At 39.4% G+C, this 22,549-nt stretch overlaps 2 protein-coding genes across 2 annotated transcripts in view; one reads left to right on the top strand and one right to left on the bottom strand.

Moving 5' to 3' along the window:
- Positions 1 to 22,549, bottom strand: part of LOC123772842 (uncharacterized) — a 654,514-nt gene that overhangs the window by 47,124 nt on the left and 584,841 nt on the right. The gene's annotated exons all lie outside the window — the stretch shown is intronic.
- Positions 1,554 to 15,603, top strand: LOC138364169 (uncharacterized). The gene is made up of 11 exons (XM_069323503.1): positions 1,554 to 2,070; positions 6,408 to 6,497; positions 6,603 to 6,720; positions 7,023 to 7,166; positions 7,258 to 7,374; positions 7,965 to 8,051; positions 8,184 to 8,254; positions 9,168 to 9,362; positions 11,319 to 11,481; positions 12,134 to 12,240; positions 14,503 to 15,603. Exons 2-11 carry the CDS (start codon positions 6,408 to 6,410, stop codon positions 14,563 to 14,565), a joined length of 1,155 nt encoding a protein of 384 aa, XP_069179604.1. The 5' UTR covers positions 1,554 to 2,070; the 3' UTR covers positions 14,566 to 15,603.

Genomic DNA, 22,549 nt, shown 5'->3' with positions numbered 1-22,549 from the left:
CAACTCTCATCCTCGACCGACTTTTCCAAATGACTGCAAACAGTCCAAATGGGATAGCCCCATAGTGGAGAACATCGCCACATCATTGCTGGAGGCAGCTTCCAGGAAGGACAAAGTGCGTCTTCGAGCTGTGCAAGCGCCCCATGCCGGGGACTTCCTGTTGGCAGTCCCTGTACATACCAGTTGCGTTGCTCCTGGCAGTATGGGTTCGAGTCACTTCTGGGGTGTGAGTTTTCAGTCATATATATATATATATATATATATATATATATATATATATATATATATATATATATATATATATATATATATATTTATATATATATATATATATATATATATATATATATATATATATATATATATATGTGTGTGTGTATATCACGAAAATAAACATGTGATTAATATATATATATATATATATATATATATATATATATATATATATATATATATATATATATGCGAACAAGCCTGAATGGTCCCCAGGACAATATGCAACTGATAATATGCAACTGATAATATGCAACTGATAATATGCAACTGATAATGAGGTGATAGCCTCGGCTATCACCTCATTATGTCCGGTCGTGATGGTCAAGTGGATTAAGGCGTCTTGTGCATACCAGTTGCGTTGCTCCTGGGAGTATGGGTTCGAGTCACTTCTGGGGTGTGAGTTTTCAGTTGCATATTGTCCTGGGGACCATTCAGGCTTGTTCGCATTTGTGTTCCTCACGTGTGCCCCAAAGAATGAGGTGATTTGGTAAAATGCTATGCCCATGATTACTATCCGAGTGCTGGCGGTGGGGTGGTTCAAATAGCCTCGGCTATCACCTCATTATGTCTGGTCGTGATGGTCAAGTGGATTAAGGCGTCTTGTACATACCAGTTGCGTTGCTCCTGGGAGTATGGGTTCGAGTCACTTCTGGGGTGTGAGTTTTCAGTTGCATATTGTCCTGGGGACCATTCAGGCTTGTTCGCATTTGTGTTCCTCACGTGTGCCCCAAAGAATGAGGTGATTTGGTAAAATGCTATGCCCAAGATTACTATCCGAGTGCCTGGCGGTGGGGTGGTTCAAATAGTCTCGGCTATCACCTCATTATGTCCGGTCGTGATGGTCAAGTGGATTAAGGCGTCTTGTACATACCAGTTGCGTTGCTCCTGGGAGTATGGGTTCGAGTCACTTCTGGGGTGTGAGTTTTCAGTTATATATATATACCCAGCAAACACAGAACGTTTGTGGACGTTTTTAAATGGTCCCACAAAGGTAATACTGTAACTTTTGACATAAATACGTATATCTGACATTCTTAAAACCAAAGGATATAACTAAAAACATATATTCTTGAGACACAATTTTTTAAGATTTATGTAAAAATTTAAAAATAATAGTAAATACTATGGAATTATAATGTTTTCATGCTTTATATTTAAGAATAAATAATTTTCAGTCAACATTTAGTTTTTTTTGTTTACTTTCTGTAAAGCTATCCAATTTACGTTCTTATAACATAAATATAACATTTATATGACGTCAGTATAACGTTATTTACACGACATCATTACGTTATTATGATGTTATATTAACGTATAATTCCTGTGTGAAAACCAGAATATATATTGAACTTTATGTTTTAAACCTTGTAAAGTTATCATAAAACTTGGAATAAGACGGTAAGCATGCTTTACTTATGAAAATATACAAACAAATCAACAAAAACATTTTAACATAAAAACATGAACAACATGAATAAAAACATGAATGAATTTGTAAAGAATTTTTTAATTTGAGTTAAACTAAATACAAACTTAATATGTTTTGCTAACGCAAAAATATATTCCCGAGGTATTGTAATTGCAAATAAATATTTAATACAATTATTTGTATCATTTTTTTTATTTTAGATTTCCGTATTGCTTGATAATATATAATAGCGTTTAGATAATGCTAGCGCTGGACATTCTTTAGGCTCGTTGCATGTTGTGGTAGTCGCCGCCATTTTAAAACCGTGTCGAGAGGGACTGCTGTTGGCTTATCCACAAAATCCTGCTGCATCTTCAATAGTTAAGGTAACTGTTTTCTTTTATTTGCTCTTAGACATGTGTAGTATATATATAAGCTTGTGGTGGTAGGCTGGATGGTGTGTTGATGGCCCTGGCTGGAGGTGTGTTGATGGTGGTGTTGTGTTGATGGCCCTGGCTAGAGGTGTGTTGATGGTGGTGTTGAGTTGATGGCCCTGGAGGCGTGTTGGTGGCCCTGGAGGTGTGTTGATGGCCCTGGAGACGTGTTGGTGGCCCTGGAGGTGTGTTGGTGGCCCTGGAGGTGTGTTGGTGGCCCTGGAGGTGTGTTGGTGGCCCTGGAGGTGTGTTGGTGGCCCTGGCTGGAGGTGTGTTGATGGTGGTGTTGTGTTGATGGCCCTGGAGGCGTGTTGATGGCCCTGGAGGTGTGTTGGTGGCCCTGGAGGTGTGTTGGTGGCCCTGGAGGTGTGTTGGTGGCCCTGGCTGGAGGTGTGTTGATGGTGGTGTTGTGTTGATGGCCCTGGAGGCGTGTTGATGGCCCTGGAGGTGTGTTGGTGGCCCTGGAGGTGTGTTGGTGGCCCTGGAGGTGTGTTGATGGCCCTGGAGGTGTGTTGGTGGCCCTGGAGGTGTGTTGATGGCCCTGGAGACGTGTTGGTGGCCCTGGAGGTGTGTTGGTGGCCCTGGAGGTGTGTTGGTGGCCCTGGAGGTGTTGGTGGCCCTGGAGGTGTGTTGGTGGCCCTAGAGGTGTGTTGGTGGCCCTGGCTGGAGGTGTGTTGATGGTGGTGTTGTGTTGATGGCCCTGGAGGCGTGTTGATGGCCCTGGAGGTGTGTTGGTGGCCCTGGAGGTGTGTTGGTGGCCCTGGCTGGAGGTGTGTTGATGGTGGTGTTGTGTTGATGGCCCTGGAGGCGTGTTGATGGCCCTGGAGGTGTGTTGGTGGCCCTGGAGGTGTGTTGGTGGCTCTGGCTGGAGGTGTGTTGATGGTGGTGTTGTGTTGATGGCCCTGGAGGCGTGTTGATGGCCCTGGAGGTGTGTTGGTGGCCCTAGCTGGAGGTGTGTTGATGGCCCTATATATATATATATATATATATATATATATATATATATATATATATATATATATATATATATATATATATATATATATATATAAATATATATATATATATATATATATATATATATATATATATATATATATATATATATATAAATATATATATATATATATATATATATATATATATATATATATATATATATATATATATATATATTATGAATATCAGAGGTCCCAGGACATTGGACCCAGGACAATTATTGTGCATGTGTAGTATGTATATTTATGTAGTATATTTGGCATATTTTTTGGCATTTAGTTAATGCCAGTTAGTGGCATGTCTCTGCACCGTTTCCAGTTTGTTGATATGCTTCTTAAGATATGGGCACCATACAACTGCTGCATACTCCAACTTTGGTCTAACAAAAATTGTGAACAATTTCAAAATTTCTGTTGAAGAAATCCTGTTTCCTAGTTCTGCATCTGTTTTGGTATAACACCTCCTTTTTTTCACACCTCTATTTTTTACATTCATCAATGTTTCGGTACTGCAATAGTATGTATTGTTTCATTGCAGATAACAGCATTTAAATTTTGTTTGTTTCTTAGACTTAGACTCGTACTACCAAGTTGCTGTTGGCAATTGGATAATTTTTTTATGAAGTCATTTGTTATTTTTTCCCCTATAGTAATTTATGCTTTTGATCTCAATTAGTTTTATATCCTAGCTTTTTAATTTTTTCCCCTTATATATTGCCATCTTATCTGTCTGCTTTACATGGCTTAAGCAGAGTCATGTCTGCTTAAGCCTTTGTTATTTTACTAATTTACCTGTTTTAATTATTATTTGTTTTCAAAGTTTAGTTTACCCCATTTTATTTGCTTTTTGCAGTACAGTACTTTACTAATAATCTTGTAATAGTAATTGGTAATGTAGCACTTGGCCTTTCTCCTTCAGAATGTATGCACACATTATAGAAAAAAGAAGAGAATACCACACAAGATGGCAGCGTATGTCACGGGCCAAAAAGCGACGCCTAAAAGAACAGGCGTCCCAGCGTGGCAAAAATGAAAATAGTGATGAGGTTGAGATTCAGTTGTTGAATCAGGATCCTTTGGCCAATGTTACAACAAACAGCATAGACGATGACCATGCTGCTTTGTCATCTAATTCAGAACCTAATATTGGTTGTGGAGCCAATGAAGATGCATCATCTCTGGAAAGTCAGAGAGAGAGAGATTGGACTTGGGACATGATTGATGAGCATGACCCAATATCATCAGAGTCAGAGAGCAGTGGTGATGAGGATGATAAATCATTATCAGATGTATTGTTAGTATGGGTTAATAAATATGGCATAACACACAATGCCATTGATAATTTATTAAAAAAATTGAGAAAACAGGGACATGCTGACTTGCCAAAAACAGCTCGTTCGTTACTGAATACAGTTAAACATATACCTACTGAGACTAAATCAGGCATGATGTATATCTACTTGGGGTTAGAGGAGGAAATGTTGAAAACTTTAAGGCTGTATCCTAAATCAACAATAAGAGATTTGGCAGAAATATCTTTAATTTGCAACATTGATGGTTTGCCAATATTTAGAAGTAAAAATGAAAGTTTATGGCCTGTTCTTTGTGCTATCAATAATGTCAAACCTATAAGAGTTTTCCCAGTAGTCCTCACATACGGAAGCTCTAAACCTAGTGATTTAGATTTTTTAAATGAATTCATTCAGGATTTGAAAAAAATTATGCACTATGGATTTAAAAATGATGACAAAACATTGCCAGTAAAACTAAAAGGAGTCATATGTGATGCCCCAGCAAAAGCAATGGTGAAGGCAATCAAACTCCACTCTGGCTACTTTGGGTGTGATAGATGTACCCAAGAGGGTGTTTGGAATGGAAGAATGAGTTATCAACAAGTGAAAAATTTACAACTCAGAACAGATGAAGATTTTCGTAATCAATCTAATTCTCAACATCACCATGGCAGATCACCATTCTGTGACTTAAATATAAATATGGTGAGTACTTTTCCCATAGACTATATGCATCAGATATGTCTTGGGGTTATGAAAAGGTTACTTCTTGCCTGGATACGAAATAAAAACGTAAAATTATGTGCTCGCCAAGTTGATGAAATTAGTCAGCGTCTAATTCAACTAACACAATTTGTGCCTATGCACTTTGCACGTAAACCTCGAAGTCTTTCAGAGGTTGATAGATGGAAAGCGACTGAATACAGGCAACTCCTTCTCTACACCGGTAAGATTGTACTGAAGGGAATCTTACCCAAAGAATTGTATGACCATTTCCTGACTCTGAGTGTAGCCATTTCTATTCTTGTATCACCTAAATTGATTCAGTTAAATTACAGCCAATATGCACATGATCTTTTGCTGTACTTTGTGTTAAAGGCTCGTGAGCTGTATGGTAAGGATTTTTTAGTGTACAATGTACACTGCCTAACACACATATCCTCTGATGCCAAAGAGTTTGGTAGTTTGGACAGATGTTCAGCATTTCCATTTGAAAATTACCTGCAGCAGGTTAAGAATATGGTTCGATCAAGTAAAAACCCTCTTGTTCAAATTGCAAAGAGGCTGAAAGAGATGCAGCATGCTCAAAGGATTTATGCACCAAATACAGAACATAAAATATATACCAAGGCACCAAACAATGCCTATTTGCTGAATAATGAAACTTGCTGCCAAGTTTTGGACACTGTCAGTGACACCGATGAAAATGGAGACAGCATGTTCCTTTGCAGGGTATATTCGAGAAGTATACCTCTCTTTGAGAAACCTTGTAACTCCAAATTAATTGGAGCATTTAAGGTTCTTACTAGGAATTCATCCATGAAGGTGATTCCAGCAAGAAAACTAAACCGCACAGGTATGATGATCGAGACAGAAAGCGCAAATACTTTTCTGTCAATACTACATGACTTATGACAAGTACGTATTTAAATACTGTATCCATGCTTTAATAATAGTTTGAACTAATATTGTAAGTTAATGAGATTCACAATTTTGTTTTTTATTAAAGCTATTATCTTTTGACCAATATTTACCTGTTTAAAAATCCCATTACCCTGTATTTCATGAAAATTATTAATATTTTGAGAGCACATTAAGAGATAAAACTGTATTAAGCCTTTTAGTCCATACATGGCAGCTACTGTTTATACCAACCGAAAATCATTTACAAATGTGGCTAATCTATGATTGACACAATCAAGTAAATCTATTACCAACTTTATGCTAATTTCTTTTTTTTGGGGAGAACAACTCTTAATAAGATTTTTCAATTTTGTAGATGACATCTGAAAAGCGGTATGCAGTGGTAGGCTTCAATGATCGTAGTGTGGGTATCATCTCCACAACCTGGATTGAAAAATCTGATGATGTAAGCATTACTTTGAAACTAAAAAATTGCATATATTGAGTTGCTTTAAAAATATTCCAAATTAGTGCTAAAATTAGCATGTAACAGTTTATTTCGACTTTTCAGGAAAAAATATTGTGCTGGTGGCCACAGAGCAGGCATACAGTTAGTGCCCAAAAGCACGAAAAGCCAGACACGACAAATTGGCGAGTGCATGTCGTATCAACAATCCTATCAACAACTGGTAGGTATTAAATTTATAATTATTAAGATTTAAGATACAAGACACCTATTCATTCATTCACCATAACTTTAACACTGCAGACAAAAACAGCATTATAATTATATTTTAATCACAAGATGGGTTTCCTCATAGCTACTTAAGACTTTTGTGCCCCAGTTATAAGTTCCAAATCATGTACGTCGTTTTATTAAACATCTCTTTAGGAAGCTGATTTAAGTTATTTCTTAGTGTTCACTACTCTACTAGGTAACGATAAATATATATCTCGCTGATATATTACTAATTATATTCAATTATTACAGATGATTTTGACGTTGCAAAACGAAGATGCTTAGCTGCGGAAGACACTTCAAATGTCGAAACTGAAGACGATATGGGCTATCCTCGACAACGAAAAAGGAAACCATGCTTCAAATATGAAGAAGAGAATTCCGAGAATAACAAACGTAAGCATTGATAACCTACTACAGTAATTTAAAAAAAATTTGCAACTTGAAAAATGCCATTCAATACATTAAGCAATTTAAATAATTTCAGGCAATCATCACTCGTCTCAATCCAAGAAGAAGTGTTCGCCATCTTCATATGAGAATACACCTTCAAAAGAAATAAGTCCTCCGCAAATACCATATTATTCTGGTATATTAAGTGAATGTAAGGATTAGTAGTAAATAACATTAAAAGTTCTAAATTGATATTTAACCATGCTTCCTTTGTTTGGTTATTTATGCTTTTGGTTAAAAAAAAACTAAAAACTGCTCTAAACTTAGTTCTTGCTGTTTTTTTTTTGTTTTGTTTAATTCCTTCTGGAAGTACTAGAAGCTTTGAGTAATTTTTATGCTTATCTGGAATTTCTGTATAGAAATATGTGTTTATTTCTAATTGTTTAATATTAAGCATATTATTCTTTTATGTGCATATGGGGTCTAGTGAACTTTTCCCACTTTGTCTAGCAGGTGCTTTTCACTTGTCACAGTTCAGGGAAATTTTGGTTTTCCTTTGATCTAGTCACTAGAAACAAGCAGGTTTGTTATTACTTTTCTTTTTGTTTGTCCCTTACGTGTTAATTTGTCCTTTATCTTACCTTTACCTTACGTGTTAATTTGTCCCTTACCTTAAGTTAATTTTTAAAATATGTATCTCATATTGACCCCCACCTCTCTCATGTTAGTTCAAACTATATTAAAGTCTTAAAAATATATTTTGGTTAACAAGTGTTTGAAATAAGCATAACTCCTTTTCAGCTAATAGAACAGTCCTACAAAAGCCGTCTCCAGTGAAGACTACACTTCACAATACACCTTCAACGCCATCAGTATTTCCTCATGAAGGTAATAAGTTAATTTTTAAAATGTGTATTTCATGTTGACCCCCACCTCTCTCATGTTAGTTCAAACTATATTAAAGTCTTAAAAATATATTTTGGTTAACAAGTGTTTGAAATAAACATAACTCCTTTTCAGCTAATAGAACAGTCCTACAAAAGCAGTCTCCAGTGAAGACTACACTTCACAATACACCGTTGACGCCATCAGTATTTCTTCATGAAGGTAATAAGTAATTATTTAAAATATATATCATGTTGACCCACTCTCTCATGTTGACCCTCATTCTCTCTCTCATGTTGACCTCCCTTTTCTCATGTTGAAATTTGTTTTGTTAATTTTGTTCTGTCACCTCTTCTTATTCTGTGTGTATGTGTCTGTCTGTCTCTGTATGTCTCTCTATCTTTCTTTTCTTTCTTTTTCTTTATTTATTTCTTTCTTTTCTTTTTTCTTCTCTTCTCATGTTGGCCCTCCTCTCTCTCATGATAACCCCCCCCCCCTCTCTGATGTTGGCTCACCCTCTTTCTGATGTTGGGTAGTTTAAATGTGATGTAGACATATAGTATAACTTATAATATTAGTATGCAGTAGTAAAAGCTCATGAAATTTGTTGATTATACAGTACAGTAGTTAGATTTTAATAGCTAAATCTTGCAATCTTAAAGACAATGAGCTGGTCACGCCAAGTACTTCAGTCGTTAGGACTCCAAGGTCAAGGAATTTATTCGACCCAAAGTCACCAGACAAGAACGATGGGAGTTTGAAAGAAATGATGCAGAATATGAGTAAGTTTTGAAAGTTTAATTAATTTATTATGTAGCCTATAACCTATATGTACCCTATGGGTGATAGGCATAAGTTTCATGTTCAAGTAGACTGCAAACTGAGCAGGTTAGATTGCTGAATTTGCTTCCAATTATATAAGCAGTTTCATAATTACTAAGAAATTATCCCATTATCTATCACATCAGTCATAGCCTACTTTTTGGGTGCTTTCTCAGTGTCAGTTATTTTAAAATATACTTTATAATGCTTTTATTTTAAATGTACATTCAAGATATGTAATATAATAGCATGTACACTTTCTATATACTGTATAAATTTCCAGGTAACATGTTGCAGGCCATATACACTGAAGTGAATGAACTGAAAAGTGATGTGAATGAACTGAAAAGTGATGTGAAGATATTGAAAGCAACTTTGACTACAAAAGAAACAGACAAGATCATAGAAGATCTAATACCAAATCCTATTGCTGCAGGTGATCTTAATATTCTCAATAGGAAGTTAGCGGAATCGAGTTTCAGAACAAAATTTGTAAGTGGTATTTTAACAGTAATGTTTCCTTCAATTTTTCATCTTAAATATTACAGATATTTGCTAATTTTCTAATTAAAATTTTTTGATAGTTCATGCAGAAAAGATAAAATTGCTAAATAATAAGAATAATGATATAATCTTGTTTATATAGGATAGGATAAAATATAACACTTATGTATTTGTAAATTATGTAATATTAACACAGAGTCTTTCACACTCTCCTGAGTGCTTTCTCAAGGTCTTGAGTGTATGGTTAGGATGAGGCTTACATTTCAACGACTATATTTCTCTTGCTAATTTTGTTAGTCGTTGAGATGTATCTCTTCATAACACACACACTTATCTGCTTGATGGGGGTCTGGGAGTTCTTCTACTCCCCAAGCCCGGCCCGAGGCTAGGCTTGACTTGAGAACTTTGGTCTAGTGCTTGGTGATTGTGGGGATTATCATAGAGGATTACATGCTGTTATGGAAATAGTCAACTAGAGGGTTATTTTGTAGACCCAGGTCAATATTGAAATCACCTCCTAGAATGATGTGATTTTTGTTGAGATGTTATTTATGATAAGATGCCTTATCATAAGTTATGATATATATATATATATATATATATATATATATATATATATATATATATATATATATATATATATATATATATATATATGTGTTTCATTGAATATGACCGCATATTCTGTATTTATTATTTTCTGGTTTAGGGCTTCTATCCCTCTAACTATTTTCTTAGCATCAGGGCTTAATTGAAATAGGAGTTCTCCAAAACTCATTTTCGTACTTTTAAGGTGAAGAAAAGAAGTGATTTACTATAGAGTGTATTACACTTATTTATATAATTTGCACGACGTTTCGAACCTCCATGGTTCATTCTCAAGTGAACAGATCTTACAATACTAGTTGATTTTATACCCGCACTGGGTCAGGTGATAATACAATGAAGGTGAAAACATGGGGGGATACATAAGGGATAAATGTGAGGTGAAACATAGAGGCTGCAGAAGGCTTATTGGCCCATACGAGGCATCTCCTATCTAAACAAAGATTAATCCAGTGTAATTGGCATGTTATGTTGGACATTGTCTTCTGTGTTGGCATCGATATGTTCTTGTCTTGTCCTTACTCTCATGGTAGGTAGAGTAAATAGTTCCGTGATTTGGGTGTTCATGGTAGGTCGCTCTATTCTTATGTGAATTGCCTCAAGAATTTGTAATCTTCTTGCATCTTGGGTTTTGTCTATTATGCAAGTATTCTTGTTCAACATTTCTCTTGTTAGAAACATTTCTCTTGTTTTCTCTTGTTGTTCTCTCTAAGAGAACTAACTCTAAGAGAACTCTCTAAGAGTATTGTAAGATCTGTTCACTTGAGAATGAACCATGGAGGTTCGAAACGTCGTGCAAATTATATAAATAAGTGTAATACACTCTATAGTAAATCACTTCTTTTCTTCACCTTAAAAGTACGAAAATGAGTTTTGGAGAACTCCTATTTCAATTAAGCCCTGATGCTAAGAAAATAGTTAGAGGGATAGAAGCCCTAAACCAGAAAATAATAAATACAGAATATGCGGTCATATTCAATGAAACATGTTTGAAAGAAACCTGCTGCCAGTATACACCAATATATATATATATATATATATATATATATATATATATATATATATATATATATATATATATATATATATATATATATATATATATATATATATATATATATATATATTATATATATATATATATATATATATATATATATATATATATATATATATATATATATATATATATATGTATATATGTATATATGTATATGTATACATACACATACATACACATACATACACATACATACATACATACACACATACATACATACATACATACATACATATATCAAAATTACTAGTGTACTACATTTTTGTTGTTGCTTTTAGGTGTTGCTTTTAACCAGTGTATGTGGGTCTGATTGTGCAACTACGGTTCGAAGAATGATGAAGAAGATAGGAACAAACGGCCTTTGGTCATTATACAGCCTAAAAGGACAAAAGAAGAAATTAGCATTTCTAGAAAAACAAGAACTATATAATGTTATTTTAAGTAAGTAACAAAAAAATTAAATAATTTTTTTTTATTTAAAATTCACTAAAAAATTAAAATTTTAAGTTCAAATTAAGTGTACATTAAGTATAAATGATTATATTTCTATCACTTGCTCTTAAGATTGTTTCATTTAATAGAGGTTGGTCATAATTGTTCTCTGCTGCTAGTACTGTAGAACTGACTGACTTAGCTATGGGAAAATGTAAACTTAATTGGTTTATCCTTTACAGTATTTTGCAGTTTATTTCATGATCCTGTGGTTAATACTTGCATAAATAGTAGATTGCAAAATGCATTTTTATATCATTAGTATTAAATAATAATAATAATGTAAATAATTGACTTTTAAACAACGTACAATTCATTGGTCGGTGAGATTATATTAGTAATATTTTTTCATTCTTGCAAAGCCTCAATAAAGCCGTTAACATGTTAATATAAACTTGATCACCTTCCACTTTTTTTCTCATGTGCTACCTACATGTACGAAACCTTATTCCTAAATGCATATCTTGTTCTGAAACTTGTCTTTTATATGTTGTGTATCACCATCTCTGGAGAGTTTTATCTGATGTGTAAATTACTTTTAATTTTACAGAATATTATTGTTATACAGAATTTGTTATATAAATAACTGTTAATTTTACAGAATCATCTATCAACGCACATCCGCAAGTTAAGGTGGAAGACGTGACCTTTCAAATTTCTGAAGTACTTAAACATGCTCCAAACAGACCTGGTGGATCTAGGTACAAGGTAAAATAATTTAAATTTTTTTTGTTTTCACTAATTATCTGTTTATATATATATATATATATATATATATATATATATATATATATATATATATATATATATATATATATCGTACCTAATAGCCAGAACGCACTTGTCAGCCTACTATGCAAGGCCCAATTTGCCTAATAAGCCAAGTTTTCCTGAATTAATATATTTTCTCTAATTTTTTTCTTATGAAATGATAAATCTACAAATTTCATTATGTATGAGGTCAATTTTTTTTTATTGGAGTTTAAATTAACGTAGATATATGACCAAACCTAACCAACCCTACCTAACCTAACCTAACCTATCTTTATAGGTTAGGTTAGGTTAGGTAGCCGAAAAAGTTAGGTTAGGTTAGGTTAGGTAGGTTAGGTAGTCGAAAAACAATTAATTCATGAAAACTTGGCTTATTAGTCAAATTGGGCCTTGCATAGTAGGCTGATAAGTGAGTTCTGGCTACTAGGTACGACATATATATATATATATATATATATATATATATATATATATATATATATATATATATATATATATATATATATATATATATATATATATATATCGTACCTAGTAGCCAGAACACACTTCTCAGCCTACAATGCAAGGCCTGATTTGCCTAATAAGCCAAGTTTTCATGAAATAATTGTTTTTCGATTACCTAACCTACCTAACCTAACCTAACTTTTTCGGCTATCTAACGCAACCTAACCTATAAAGATAGGTTAGGTTAGGTAGGGTTGGTTAGGTTCGGTCATATATCTACGTTAATTTTACCTCCAATAAAAAAAATTGACCTCATATATAATGAAATGGGTAGCTTTATCTTTTTTCATAAGAAAAAAATTAGAGAAAATATATTAATTCATGAAAACTTGGCTTATTAGGCAAATCGGGCCTTGCATAGTAGGCTGAGAAGTGCATTCTGGCTACTAAGTACGACATATATATATATATATATATATATATATATATATATATATATATATATATATATATATATATATATATATAGATATATAGATATATATATATATATATATATATATATATATATATATATATAAATATATATATATAGATATATAGATAGATATATAGATAGATAGATAGATAGTCAGTGTCAGACCACGGAGGAAAATTGAAACAAGAATTTTTCCGATGCAGGAACCACACACAGGCCCAAACATGGATAATCATAGCATAAAAATGGTAAATATTTACAATGAATTAGTGAGACAAATGTGTTCCAATGATCCTACTTAAATCGCCCTTTAATTGATCAATTAAAAATGGATCTAAGTTATATAAACCGCTGCTAATGTTCAATTTACTTTCTTTTGTGATCTGATCAAAAGCAGATCCAATTATGTTTCTGTTATAAGTACTTGTACAATTCATTATTGAAGAAGCCATCTCCCAATCTATGTTTGGGCCTGTGTGTGGTTGCTGCATCGGATGGGCCAATAGGCCCTCTGCAGTGTCCACGTATTGTACCTCGCCTCACTCCACCATTCTCTCCTGCCTATTTATGTCCAGTTCTCGACCTGTAAATCCACTCATTCTGAAGATGTCCTAATGTCCGAAGATGTCCTAATGTCTTAACAGCAAGTGTTTCTGTCAAATTCCTTAAGGAAATATCTGAGTTCCCCATTATGACCTCTCCACAAATCAGGTTTTTCAACTGCTTCAAGCTCATTTTCTTCCAGATTATAATGCATTGCATACTTTAGTCCCAAAAAGACATGGTCACTTTTACCCAAGGGAGGGAGGTACTGAATGATAAATCTCTCCTCTTTCCTGGTAAATATAATATCCAGCATGGAGGGAACATCCCCTTCCCTCATATATATATATATATACATGCAATTGACGATCACAAAACACTGATCATTTTATGCGGAAAATCCACAGAGAAATATGAAATGAGGTGAACGTTTCGGCTTTGTTAAAGCCTTTGTCAACACCAGACTCAATCAGTCTGGTGTTGACAAAGGCTTTAACAAAGCCGAAACGTTCACCTCATTTCATATTTCTCTGTGGATTTTCCGCATATATATACATATATATATACATATATACATATATATATATATATATATATATATATATATATATATATATATATATATATATATATATATATATATATATATATATATATATATATATATATTTGTGTGTGTGTAATTTATATAAACAAATAAATATTAATTAATTTTGTTAATATCTTTTCAGGGAAAACTTGCAAGTACGATTCGTATACAAGAGGGGCAACAAGAGGCAGAGGATGTCTACTAAGAAAATTCACAATTAAGTGTTTATCCTCACTCTTGATATATGGTCTTCTCTGGTCTCTTTATTTTCTCTCCTCACAAATGTCCCTTTTTTTTTAATTTCTTTTACGTTTCTCTCCTGTTTTTCTTGTCTCTTTTTATCTCTCCTTTCCTCCTCTCTTCTAACACCTCTCGTTTTCTGTCTCTTCTAGCTTCTCTCTTCCTTTACTTTTTACATTTGTGGAATTCACTTGAGTCGTTTTTATCTTGTATCTTTTTCTTATCTTGTCTTTCTCTTCCCCTTCTCTTCAATGTTCTCTCATTTCTCTCTCCCCTCTCTGTTGTTTCTATTCTGTCTTCTCTCCCCTTGCCTTAATTTTGTTCTGTCTCCTCTCTTCTTGCATGGTGCTAACATTTGAATAAATGATTTATAATTTGTATTTTTAGTCATAGAAAAACTATAGTGTTATGTTATATAGTATATAGTGTATACTCAGGAAATTTTACTTGATTTAGTTTTAAGTAACAATAACTGCTTGTAACGTCAGGCTGATCTCACTCAGCATGACATGAATCACAGGCTGCTTGATCACGAAATCTATTGTGTTCACATATTGCTTATATAGATTTTTACTTTTATATTCTATTAGATTCAGATTCAGATGTTTATTCAGGTAAGGTATATACATACAAGTGATGTTACATTAATGGATTGATATATAGATAAAGCTAGTACATACAATGCCTAAAGCCACTATTACGCAATGCGTTTCGGGCAAGAAAAACATTAATATCTAGAACTTAATACTAATTGAGCATAAAGAATAAAAAGTGTTGAGAACAAATACAAATAAAGATAAAAAAAAGGGGGAACATGACTGAAAAAGCAGCACAAATACAATAGGTTGACAAACAGTGTTGATTAAAAAAAAAGAAAATAACGGACATGGGTTGACAATAGAGGAGTGAGGTAGGTTACAGGGAATTTATTAGGTAGTGTTTAGTTTTTATCTTAAACTGGTTGAGAGAGGTACAGTCTTTAACATGGTTGGGAAGGTCATTCCACATTCTGGGCCCCTTGATTTGTAGAGTATTTCTGGTTTGATTAAGTCGTACTCTAGGAATATCAAAACTGTATTTATTTCTGGTGTGATGCTCATGGGTTCTGTTACAACCTTCTATGAAGCTTTTGAGATCAGGATTGGCATTACAATTTAGCGTTTTGTATATGTATAGTACACATGAGAGAATGTGCAGTGACTTAATGTCTAACATATTCAGGGATTTGAATAGGGGTACCGAGTGATGTCTGGGGCCAGAATTGGATATTGTCCTAATAGCAGCTTTGTGTTGAGTAATTAGAGGACGTAAATGATTTTGGGTAGTAGAGCCCCAAGCACAAATACCATAGTTGAGATATGGATAGATAAGGGAGTAATAGAGAGTCACCAGGGCAGGGCGTGGTACATAATATCTGATCTTAGAAAGAATGCCCACAGTTTTTGAAACTTTTTTAGATATGTTTAGAATGTGTCCCTGGAAATTCAGCTTGTGGTCAATGAGAATGCCAAGGAATTTGCCATCTAATTTGTTACAAATTTGGGTATTGTTTATTTTGAGATTTATTTGATTAGAGGATTTATTGCCTTTAGAGGTTTTATTGTAGAGGATTTATTGATTAGAGGATTAGAGGATTTTATTTAGAGGATTATAGATATAGTCTATATATTTCGAGCTATTACATATATTTTGTTGTATTACTCAATCTTAAATAAATATAATATTTTAATTCTCTTTTTGTACCCTATTTATTTGTAATTTACACGTACATATATAGGATGTCCATTTCTTTCTCAGATATGTCTTCTTTCTTTCTCTCCCTTTCTATTTCAGATATAGTTTAAAAAATTATTATACCCTGATTTACCCTAAATGTTTTAATGTAGGTAATTAAAAGATTATAAAAAGGTTTTTTTAAATGTTATTTATTTACGTTCTAAGGTCGTATAAAAAAATTCTGAAAAAACATTTTTAAAACGTAATTATAAACGTGCTGAAAACAATGAAATGTCGTTTTTAGAACGTTTTAAAAACGTGAAAATGTTTGCTGGGTTCCTCCTTGCTCTCCTCCTCCTTCCTCCTCGCTCTCCTCCTCCTCCTCCTCCTCGCTCTCCTCCTCCCTCCTCGCTCTCCTCCTCGCTCTCTTCCTCCTCCTTCCTCCTTTCTCTCTTCCTCCTCCTTCCTCCTCGCTCTCCTCCTCCCTCCTCGCTCTCCTCCTTCCTCCTCGCTCTCCTCCTCCTTCCTCCTCCCTCTCCTCCACCTCCTTCCTCCTTGCTCTCCTCCTCCTTCCTCCTCGCTCTCCTCCTTCCTCCTCGCTCTCCTCCTTCCTCCTCGCTCTCCTCCTCCCTCCTCGCTCTCTTCCTCCTCCTTCCTCCTCGCTCTCCTCCTCCCTCCTCGCTCTCCTCCTTCCTCCTCGCTCTCCTCCCTCCTTGCTCTCCTCCTTCCTCCTTGCTCTCCTCCTCCTTCCTCCTCGCTCTCCTCCTCCTTCCTCTTCGCTCTCTTCCTTTTCCCTCCTCGCCCTCCTCCTTCTCCTTCCTTCTCCTCCTTCCTCCTCGCCCTCCTCCTTCCTTCTCGCCCTCCTAGCTCCTCTTCCTTCCTCCTCGCCCTCCTCCTCCTCCTTGTTCTCCTCCCTCCTCCTCCTTCCTCCTCGCCCTCCTCCTTCCTCGCCCTCCTCCTCCTCCTTCTTCCTCGCCCTCCTCCTCCTTCCTCCTCGCTTTCCTCTTCCTTCCTCCTCACCCTCCTCCTTCCTCCTCACCCTCCTTCCTTCTCCTTCATCCTCGCCCTCCTCCTTCCTCCTCGCCCTCCTTCCTTCCTCGCCCTCCTCCTCCTCCTTCCTCGCCCTCCTCCTCCTCCTTCCTCGCCCTCCTCCTCCTCCTTCCTCGCCCTCCTCCTCCTCCTTCCTCGCCCTCCTCCTTCCTCCTCACCCTTCTTCTTTACTCGCCCTCCTTTACTCGCCCTCCTCCTTCCTCCTCCCTTTCCTTCCTCCTCGCCCTTCTCCTCCTTCCTCTTCGCCCTCCTTGTTACGGCCCTCTGGGGTCGCAACTGGGTTCTTTCTCTGAAGTTAGTAGAGTTAGGGTATCCGGCCCCAAGCTAGTAGTGGCTTTCAAGGGGTGTGCTCCGTAACGCAAGTAAATCAAAGGGGAAGGGATAAAACTGCACTTAAACTTAAATATATAATTATTCCATCACCAATAAATAAGTATATAAACCGTCAGAAGCGGGGTTGCTATTACTACACTTATTTGCAATAACGTCTTCTTCGAAGACACAGGATGCTCCACGGTGCTCAACGATGCTTTAGCCCTTCATCCTATTCTCGTGGCCTCTCGACGAATCCTTGGATTCCCTAACGAGTCTACCCTGGCCACAGGCCAGCCAAATCACAGTTCCACTGGGTGTACCGTCGTGGAGGCCGTCAACCACAGATCCAGCCTGTAGCTGGCAGGTTCCAATCAGCTACACAGCGTAGGCCACTCCACGACCGATACTAGGGTTGCGAGCCCTAGGCAGGAGCCTCGTGTGATGTCACAGATCATTCTCCTCACCACAACACCCCAGTGGCTAGTCTTCACCAGTCAGCCCCGGGTACGACAATCCCTGGTTCTGCCACCTCACAGGCAGGCTAACACAACAGTGTTCATCCAGGGGATGACTCACAGCTTCAGCAGCAAATGCGTGGAGGTTCTACGGCTGCCTTGGGTAGACTGATTCCACTTCCATTACAGCAGTCCCAGGTCGACTCTGTAATCAGACACGTCATTAGTACTGATGACACTCTAGGGCACCTCACTCACAGGCTTAGACACAAACGCCCACCTATCCACTCCATAGATGGCGTTGCTGTCTAAGCGTCACCTCACCAAAGGTCAGCAGCGGCTGTGTTATGAGCTGATCAGGACGGGAAACCAGCCCCCGTGGCTGGTATATCCTGTCCTCACTAGATGGCGTCGTCCATTTGGAGGGGGTTTCGGGAGCTGACCCACAGATGGCGTGGTCGTCACTGCTCCGGGCTCGGACGCTGGACTCGGGTCCGTAACACTCCTCCTTCCTTCCTCGCCCTCCTCTTTCCTCCTCGCCCTCCTCCTTCCTTCCTTCCTCGCCCTCCTACTCCTGCTTCCTCCTCCTCCTCCTCGCCGCCCTCTTCCTCCTCGCCACCCTCTTCCTTTCTCCTCGCCCAACTCCTTCCTCCTCGCCCTCCTCTTCCTTCCTCCTCCTTCCTCCTATTCCCTCCTCCTCCTCCTTCCTCCTACTCCTTCCTCCTCCTCCTTCCTCCTACTCCTTCCTCCTTACCCTCTTCCTCCTTGCTCTCCTCCTCGGCCTCCTCCTCCCTCCTCGCCCTCTGTGGGGAAATCTGGCTCCAGTATAAAACTAATAAAACCAGCATTGAATGTAATGAAACGCCATTTTCTGGGTGAGTCCCGGAGGCTCCACGGAGCTTTAACAGGCTGATATGCTAATGTCAGACTTTGGCATCAGTCATGTGTATGGAGTTCTAGGGCCTACCGGGGACCATGGCCAGAACCTGGCCCCCTCAGAGAGGCAAGGAGAGCAATAGCCTATAGAAACCCCCGTGTGGTTGGAAGCATTCTATATCTGCCATCAACCGGGTCAAGCATCCAGAAAGGTAAGCATTCCAAAACAAACCCCTATTCTGATTAAAATTGCTTCCAAAAGCCGAACTAGTGGATAGAACTCCCCAACTCCCCAACAGAAAACAAGCAAACTAGTATGACGTCACACATCACCACGCCGCTGTCTGCGCAGCTTCCCCCTCCTCGGGAGGGGGAAGGGGGAGCCCCAGATTTCTCACGCCGGCTATCCACCCATCAGTTCTAAGGCTGGATGTCAAAACACGCGAAAAACCACCGACTGGGGGGAGGGAGGGTTGCCTGGGAGCCTCCGGGTCTCACCCAGAAAATGGCGTTTATTTACATTCAATGCTGGTTTTCTGGGGGGATCCCCGTCGGCTCCCCAGAGCTAAATACCGACAGAGAAAGGTCAAAGGGAAGGAACCGGGAGGCGGACACCACGCACCCCTAAACGGAAGCGAGACAACCGGCAGCCAACGCTAACCCAAGGCGACACAGCCCGAAGAAGGGCCCTGGAACAACACGAGACAACGACCAGCAAGGCCCCTGCACGAACACCAAAGATCCTTGCCCGAATGACATCAAGGATACGCTGCATAGACGGCAGCTCGAGCAGCGAAGCCACGAACGCCACTGGCCTAGGGAAAGAACACAGGCAGGCTAGTCGCAAGAACACGGCTGACAACCCGGGACACCATCATCCACGAACAGGGAAGAATGGAACCAGATCAACTCAAAGCACGCCCCGGACATAAAGGCCGTGGCACGCAAATAACAGTGGAGTGCCGCCACTGAACAAAACACGACACGCCCCTGGCCCTACCAACCAAAGCACCAATAACCCAAGGACCCCTCCGGAACGCAGCAGCCCCCTCCCGTGCCAGAAAAGATGGAGAATGCTGCCACCAAACAACCAGAACGCCAAAACCGAAGGAAGAGAAAAACCCCTGCGGAGGAGCAAGAAGCCCAGCGATCCGACTCCCCAGAGGCAAACGCCAACAGGAAAAGGAGCTGACGAAAAAACAAACCGTAATCGAAGGGGCACCACCAACCGAGGAGAAGACAGAGCACGCTTAACAGCGACCAGGACGGTTCAAGCGGCGCACAAACAGGCCGGAAGTGACATAACGCACGAGATAGCATACTAACGGTGCATAAGCAACATCAAGAACGAAAGAAAGCCGAAGTGGCTCCGTGAGCGCCGCACAAACGAGGCGACAGTACGTGGCAAGACGACAGCCCCATACCCCCACCAGAAAAAACCAAGCCGACGCTAACAACTGCAGCCACCTAAGAAGAGACAGAAGGAAAAGGAAGGACCGCCAAAATACCCCATACTACCGCCAAGAAGTACGCAGGTGGGACACCTACCACTAAGCCACCCGACCACCAACCGGAGGTGAGACACGCGAAGCAGAACGTAAGCAGCCCAGACAAGGCACCTCCGAGCGCAGGAAAATGCGGAGTCGCAGGAAGATCTCGGGCGCAACCACCAAAGTCCAGGTGGCACAAAGGAGATGGAATGTCTGCCAAACAGAAAGCTCCCAATGCAAGCAAGCCCGCCAGGAGATCAGAAATAACAGGTCCAATGCAAGACATGGCAAGACCCTGAAAACCAACCGGCAGGGCAAGCCAGTAAAGCCGAAGAAAGTGTATGGGTTGCCACCAGAACAATACCCGAACCAAAGGGTACGAGCAATGAAAACAGACCAAGACACATAAGTGCACTATAGGACACAGGCTGAAATAACGCCCAAGAAGCCAAGGAACGCACGAAGAACACCCCTGCAGCAGAAAAGGAAACAAAGGGAATGCACAAGGAAGAGAAGCGGTAAAAACCGACACCCCCCCCCCCCCCCCTCATAGCAGGAAGAGCAGGCAAAACCGACCAAAGGAGATGCCAGGGAAGCGACTGGGGAAAAGCAGGATGAAAAGAGCCAAAGCTCAAACCCCAGGAAACAACGAGGGGTGGATAATCAGGTAGGGACAGGATCCCATGCACATGAAAGGTCCAAGCCAGGGACCCGAAGACCACGAAAATTAACAAGCAAACCCCCAGACGCAAACCCAAGGCACAAAACAGCAGTAAAGTGCCACACCACAACCGGACACAGGAAAAAGGACACCCCACCACAAAACACGTTAGCAATGCACACGTGCAGCAGCAACATGCACCACCGCAACATGTTAGTAGCAACCTGCTTCTGCAAAGGCAGAGAACGGTGTAGGCAGACCCCAGACAGGGCCAACGGAGCCACGACAGAACCCAGCAGGCCCAAGAACCAGCACACCCGGCGACCGACGGCGGAGATACCAGCCCAATACCTGCTGGATGGGGTTCAGGGAGTTCACTTACTCCCCAAGCCCGGCCCGAGGCTAGGCTTGACTAAGGAGAGGTTGGCCCACCAGGCTGTTGCTTGGAGCAGCCCGCAGGCCCACATACCCACCACAGCCAGGATGGGCTGGAACCTCTATCCGAAAGCAGGCTAGTGTTCCTTGGAAGTCCACGGATGTACTGGCAATACGGCGGATGCTTGCAGGTAGGACGTGTAACAACCGCAGACCTCTGATGGTTATACAGTGTTTCCCGATTGTGCCTATGGCCAGGTGAGTACATAACCAGCACCACAACCCACACACCTCATAACACGAAAGATGTGGGTCCCCTGAATGACACTAGCATGGGTACGTTGGACATGCACATGAGTGGGACTGGAAGGGTTGAAAAGGGACAGTCACTGGTGTGCTAACGGTCTCATTCGTACATAAATATACCTAAATAAAGACAGGTATATAAACATCGCATCCATGCAGCGCCCAGCCAAAAGACGCCAGACCACAGAAACTCACCTGTCAAACGGAGGAACGAACGTGTCACGACCCAACAGTGCCCAAAAGATCCTTTGAGTACCGCTAGGTGAAAAAGCCAGAGCCGGACACGCAGGAGAGCAGGGTAGAGGCGAAGGAGGAGGAGGGCCACACCCATGACACAGGGAAAACCGTGGCGTCCTCCTCACAGCTGGAATCTAGGAGACCCCCGGAGCGAAGAGGCACATACCAGAGAAAGGGAGAAGAATGAGAGGCAAAGCACCCGAGTAAAAAGGGCGCAAAACACCAGCACTGAAACACACCGCCCAGACCAAAACAAACTCCACGGCGCATACGAATGACACGCTGGCCGAACCGCACAACCCGCTCTGCGGGAAGGCGCCAACCAGGACAACTGCACTAGAAAAGTAGCCATAAGAGGAAGCAGTAACAACAAAACCGGCCAACTAAGCAACGACAAAGAGCCCAAAAGGGAACCCAACTGGGCTACAAGTAACCCAATACGGCGACCCGGACTAGGAGCCGACAGAC

Source organism: Procambarus clarkii, chromosome 12, assembly GCF_040958095.1.
Source record: "Procambarus clarkii isolate CNS0578487 chromosome 12, FALCON_Pclarkii_2.0, whole genome shotgun sequence".
In the NCBI taxonomy this organism is placed as follows: Eukaryota; Metazoa; Arthropoda; class Malacostraca; order Decapoda; family Cambaridae; genus Procambarus; species Procambarus clarkii.
Note: the sequence above shows the minus strand (reverse complement) of the source record. Positions and strands in the feature narration are given on the sequence as shown.